The sequence below is a fragment of the Talpa occidentalis genome, unplaced genomic scaffold (genome assembly GCF_014898055.3).
Source record: "Talpa occidentalis isolate TD23 unplaced genomic scaffold, MPIMG_talOcc4v2.1 talOcc4.16, whole genome shotgun sequence".
Lineage (NCBI taxonomy): Eukaryota > Metazoa > Chordata > Mammalia > Eulipotyphla > Talpidae > Talpa > Talpa occidentalis.
Window position 1 is genome coordinate 3113976 of NW_023601653.1, and position 5366 is coordinate 3119341.

The 5366-nt window shown below is 67.7% G+C and overlaps 1 protein-coding gene across 5 annotated transcripts in view; it reads right to left on the reverse strand.

Moving 5' to 3' along the window:
- The window catches only part of SEPTIN3 (septin 3), a 78536-nt gene extending 73737 nt beyond the window's left edge, over positions 1 to 4799 (reverse strand). For 3 of the 5 annotated variants that reach the window (XM_054696003.1, XM_054696004.1, XM_037513446.1), the window contains exons 1-2: positions 4629 to 4735; positions 3124 to 4459 (exon numbers count right to left, since the gene is read on the reverse strand). In XM_054696003.1, the coding sequence (XP_054551978.1) occupies positions 3124 to 4459; positions 4629 to 4724 (1432 nt within the window). In that variant the 5' untranslated portion in view covers positions 4725 to 4735. Of the gene's footprint in view, positions 1 to 922; positions 1207 to 3123; positions 4460 to 4628 lie in introns of those variants that run through there. The other 2 variants (XM_037513447.2, XM_037513448.2) reach the window with 2 other exon arrangements.
- Between the last annotated feature and the right edge of the window lie 567 nt (positions 4800 to 5366).

Here is a 5366-nt window from a genome sequence, read left to right on the forward strand (position 1 = left end):
GCAGGATGTGGCTCAAGTCTGCCACCCTGCCTGGATGGCCCTTGAGGCCCCTCCTAAGGCCCTCCCTGCACCCCTGGAGAGGAGTGGATCTGTCTGCAGCATCCCCTGCCAGGAGCCACCTGCCCCACATATGCTCCAGGAGAGGCTTTGTCCACCTGCCTCAGCTCTGACTGAGTCCCCCACAGAGAGCACCCCCAGGCCAAGCAAGGACCCTGGTGCTTTTTATTATAGGCAGATGAAAGGCTTTGTCTTTGTCTGGCCCGGGGACCGCACCCCTCTGTTGGGAAGTGGCAGAGGGAGGGAACCTTTCCAGAATAGCACCTGCCTCGTGGGTGGGGGTGGGGTTCTAGTCCCTTCCTGAGCTGGAGACCTTCCCCAGCCCCCCCCCCTCGCCGCTAGAGGCTTCGAGACTCCGCCCCCACAGAGGCCATTCCCGTCCACCCCAGCCCAGCTCTTAGAACAAGAATCACAAAACATATTAGTCCTCCCCTCTGGCAGGAGCAGAGGGCCCTGGGACACCCCCGGCCCCCATCCCAGCCCTCAGAGGCCAACGAGTTCCCTTGGAGACCACCAGCTGGTGCCGGCCTCGGGCGCCCCGGGCGGTGGGGGAAGGGTCCCCGCTCGCGCACGGTCTCTGGTGTAGGTGCCCGGATACCTGCGCGTGGCGTGCGTGTGCGCGCGTGCCCGGGGGCTCCAGCCCGGCTGTCTGCGCCTCCAGCCCCGCTCGTGCGCCCGAGGGTCTCGGTATTTGCCCCGGCCCGGGGGTGCCTCTCTCCGGATACGAGCATCTTGAGGGGGCGCCGCGCCGCGTGTCCCTGCCTGTGCCCCGCGCGTGGGTCCTTGGCGCGGCCGGCCTCCCCCGCGGCAGCTCCCCGGGCTTCTCGGGCCGCAGCCTCCTCCCGGCGTGCGGGGGGCCGCTTACCTCTGGACATGAATCCTCCTTTGTCTGCGCTCCTCGGGGAGATGCTCCGGGCGCGGGGCTGCGAGGCTGAGCCGGGCGCGGGCTCCCCCTGGGCCGAGCGGCGCCTGCAGCCGGGCCTCGCCCCTCCGCGCTCTCCGCCCCCCGCCCGGCCCGCGGCCCGGCCGCGCCACCCCTGCGCCCCGCGCCGCCGCGCCCGCCCGGCCCTGGCCTCGGCTCCTGGGCGCCGCGCTGCCCCTGCCCGCGCGCACCGAGGCCGCCGCCGCTGCCACCCGCGAGCGCCACGTGACCCGCGGCCCGCGAGGGCCCCTCCCCCGCCCGCGCCCGCGCCCGCACCGCACGCGCGCGGGAGCGGGCACCGGAGACGCGCGGGGGCGCTGTGCCCGCGGCTCGGGCGCCGCCCGCCAAGGTGCCCGCGGCGCGGCCGGCCCCGCCCCTGGGCCCGCTCGGGCCTCTCGCCGGCGGGACCCGGCGCCCGGGCTGGTGGCCGCAGCCGGCGGCGGGGCGCGCGAGGCGCGCGGGGCTGGGCGGGGCGCGGGCCGGGCGCGGTGGGGAGCCCTGAGTCAGGCCCGGCGCGCCGCGACCTTGAGCCGGTCGGGAGCTCCCCGAGCCGCGCTCACGCGTTGGAAAAGCCTCGCGTGCGCCCAGCGGGCAGCCGGGACGCGCGTCGCCGGCGCCTGGGCACGGGGTGAGCGCGGCCTCTGGCCGGAGGGTCGGGCCCAGCGGGGCAAAGGGAGCTGGGCTGTTCTAATGCCGGGTGGGGTGCGCACGGGTTCGGAGGGTGCAGCGGGAGGAGGGATGTGGGAGGACTTCTTGGAGCAGGGGAGCGGCCCCTGGAAGGCGAACGGGCAGGGGAGGAGAACAGGGCCTTCCTGGGAGGGGCAGCAGCTGACGGGGTGAGAGCCGCGGGGGGTTGGCGCCCACGCAGCGCCCACTCAGCGCCCACCCAGCGCCCCGGGGCCACCACCGCAGGGAAACTCTGGACGGGGATGTGATTCCAGGATGCAGAGGCTGGGGAGGCGCGAAGCCGGGGGACCCAGCTTAAGGAGCTGGGCTTTGAGAGAGTATCATGGGGGGCACAGCTGAGAGAGCCCAGGTCAAGTGCAGGAGCCCCTGGGGGGCGAGGGGGAGCCGTGGGAGGGGGGCTGGAGAGGAGACAGGCGCTGAGGAGGTGACTGGGCAGAAATGGAAATAGACTGGACGGCATGAAGGACAAAGGAGAGGAAGAGGGATCCCCAGTTTCTGGGGTGGGGGGGCCAGCAGCAGAGACAGCAAGATCAGAGAGGAATCAGCTCCAGAAGAAAAGAGCCACCTATGGCCTTGGCCTGGAGTGGAGAGGGCTGGGGGCCGCCTCGGGCACCCTGCTGACTGGCCACAGATGCCTTGCAGAGGAGTGAAGACCAGAGCCAGGTGAGCCCCCCAGAGTGGGCAGAACCAGAGACCCAGAAAGCCCCAGTGAGCCTTGGAAGTGTTGAGGATGACTCTCCAAGGGGCCGTCCAGGATCTGGGCCCGGCCAGCTTACTGCCACCGGCCAGGCTCCGGGCTTGAGGCCTGCCCCAGCCTCTCAGAGACCAAATGGACTCCAGCTCCGCACTGACCTGCTTGTATGCAGCAGGACCCCGCGTCCCACCCTTCAGCACTAACGGGCTGGGGCCAGAGCCCAAGAAAGAGACTACCAGGGGCGACACCTTTAAAGCAACAGCCATCTCCCCGGAAGGCTGCACGTGGACGCCCCGAGGTCTCAGGTGAGGTCACTGTGCACCTGGAGAGAAGTGCTGCAGGGACAGCTTGCGCCGGGCAGGTGGCCACTTGTCATTCCTGCTCTGTATGTTCCCAGAAGGGGCTTGTGGTGAGAGCTGGACACACTTGCAGCTCATGTGATTACTCCAGCTCTTCAGGGAGCCATGACAGGTGCTCAAGGCAGAGCTCAGCCTAATCGCTCCTCCACCAGGTACCCCCAGAAACCTTCCTTCCCGTGTCTTCCCTCAGCTCAACCTCTCACCAACAGGTGGGGACCCAGCTCAGGCGCATCTGTGTTCTACTGTGTGCTGCCGCTCAACCCCAGTTCTTCCTGCACATTCTGCTCTGACCTTGGAGTCCCTGCTTCCTTGTCTACCTATCCAAGCATAAACCAGCTCCAGGCCTACGCACCCCAGCCCCCCACAGCCACCTAGCACAGCGCCACCCAGTTCTTGGCATTTACCTTTGACTTCTCTGTCCGGGTCCAGTGTGGCAGCAACTGCTGCTGTGTGGTCCAGGGCCTGGTCTGTGCTTCTGTTTGGCATCAGTGGTTCAGTGGCAAAGTCTCCAGTGGCTGGGTTTGGGGTGACCGGTATCACCCAAGCCCGGGATGGGCCCAGTCTGGTTCTGTCCAAAGCAGCAGAGTCTGCAGCCACGTCCAGCTTGATAGTATTTGCTCGAGCACAAACCACGGCTGTGTCTGACCTGGCTGTGCCCGGCTTGACGGGGTGTAGTGCGGCCCAGTTCACGGGCACGGCCCTAGTGGCTGTGTTTGCCTTTGCCCTGCCTGTGCTCACCCTGGCCCTGCCCAGCTTGTCTGGGTCTGGGAACACCGAGGACACGAGCATGTCCAACTTGCTGGTGCCCACGGCAGAAAAGTCTGAGACTGAGCTCTGCCTGGTGTCCAGAGCCGGGCGCTCTATGCCTGTGTCCACTCTGGATGTGCTTGGGGTGACCAAACTGACAGCCAGGCGGGCTCTGTTGGTGGCCACTGCAGCTGAGGGTTGGGCGGTGCCTGACCCTGTTGTGTCCGGAGTAGCCAAGTCCAAGGCCATTGTAGTCCCCTGGGCAGGGCTGGTCGGGGTGGGCCTTTGCAGACGCAGCCGGGATCTTGGGAGGCCCCTGGACCTGTTCCTGCCTCTTCCTGGGGAGGCTCTGGCCGGCACGTGGTCAGTCGCTGGGACGGGGTGCCTCTGACCTGCCGATCCCCGCCCCGGAGGGCCTGGTGGGCCCTGGGTCAGCCGGGACTGGAAAGGGAGGGTCAGGTAGGAACTCACCAGCGGCTTCTCCGCTAAGGGCGTCCGGCTGGGTTTGGCCAGATGTGGGCTCCCTGGGCCCTCGGAGTGGACCCTGCTCCCTGGCATGAGGGTCACAGACGATGAGCCTGCAGTGGGCAGCCTTCCTTTTCCGTGGATGGCAGCCTCCTGACCCAGAGTGGGAAACTCTCCCCAGGGAGAAGGTGAGGGGCGCAGCGACCACGCCTGGCTGTTCTGGCGGAGCGTCAGGGAGATGGAGCTGAGTTTCCTGGGCGCTGGGTTGTCCCCGGGCTCGTGCAGGGGCACGCTGTGGGCCCTGGCCCCAAAGCCCGGACGGCCGGATGCCTGTGGGATGTGGCTTTGGGGGAAGGAGTCCAAACGAATGGTCTTCCTGAGGACAGGGGTGAGGGTGCACACCCCTCCCGGGAGCTTTGAGGAGCGGGCCGGGCACCCCAGCTGGTGGCTGCGGGAGGAGGGTCCGGGGCTGGGGGCTCTGTGCGGCTGCATCTCGAAGTCGTGCTCCATCTGGGGGTTCCTCTTCCCCTGCGGCAATCAACGAGAGGTGAGGCGGGTACTGAGGCCTGGAGGCCCCGCCCTGCCCTCCCGGCAGGCAGCCAGCTCTGCAGGGACCCTGTGGGGTGGGGGACTGTCAAGTCCCGGTGGGGTGCCCTTCCTGAACCCACACACCTCACATGCTCAGAACCTCACGCACCTGGGTATGTGTGGGAAACAGCCCAGCAGTGGATGGTCTGCAGTGGGGCTCCCTCCCCCTTTGCTGAGAGCGGCCCCTCTCCAGGGACAGCTCCATGGCGGTCACATCCACCTGTTCGGGGACCCCAGAGAAGGGCAGTCGTTCTTGGAGGCCTAGCGACCTCGGCCTCTTCTAGAAGGAAACAGAGGGACTCCGAATTCCTACCCCAGCATCCAGGGAGGAGGCCAAGAGATGGCCCATTTGACTTGTGCAGGGTCAGCACCTGGGGCTCCTGCCCAGAGCCAGGAGCGAGCCCAGCTGGCCGGGCGCTGGGGCCACAGCCACAGCCAGAGCTGGAGAGGCCTGGAGGGGATGAGCTGGCCACCGAGGAATAACAAGGGCCCACGGGAGATTTGTCCAACCTCTGCCCCTGGGAAACCTCGAGGAGCAGGCAGGAGGGGAGAAGGAGCAGCAGCTCAGACTTCCATGTCAAAAGAGGGAGGCTGGGCCGGCTGGAGGGGGTAATTCACACAGAAGGTGAGAAAGTGGCCTCTTTCGGAGAAGCCGTGGGCCTCAGAGGCTGTCCTGGGGGCAGAGACACCCCCCACCCTTCTTGGGTTGGGCGTGTGCAGCCCCCAGGGCGGTGACTGCGGGTGGGAGAGCGTGCGGAGGCCCGGAGTGAGCAGCGAGGCCCCTCCGGAACACCGTGGCCCGCGTGGGCCGGAAGAAGGTGGCCCCGCACAGCGGTAGAAGCGGCAG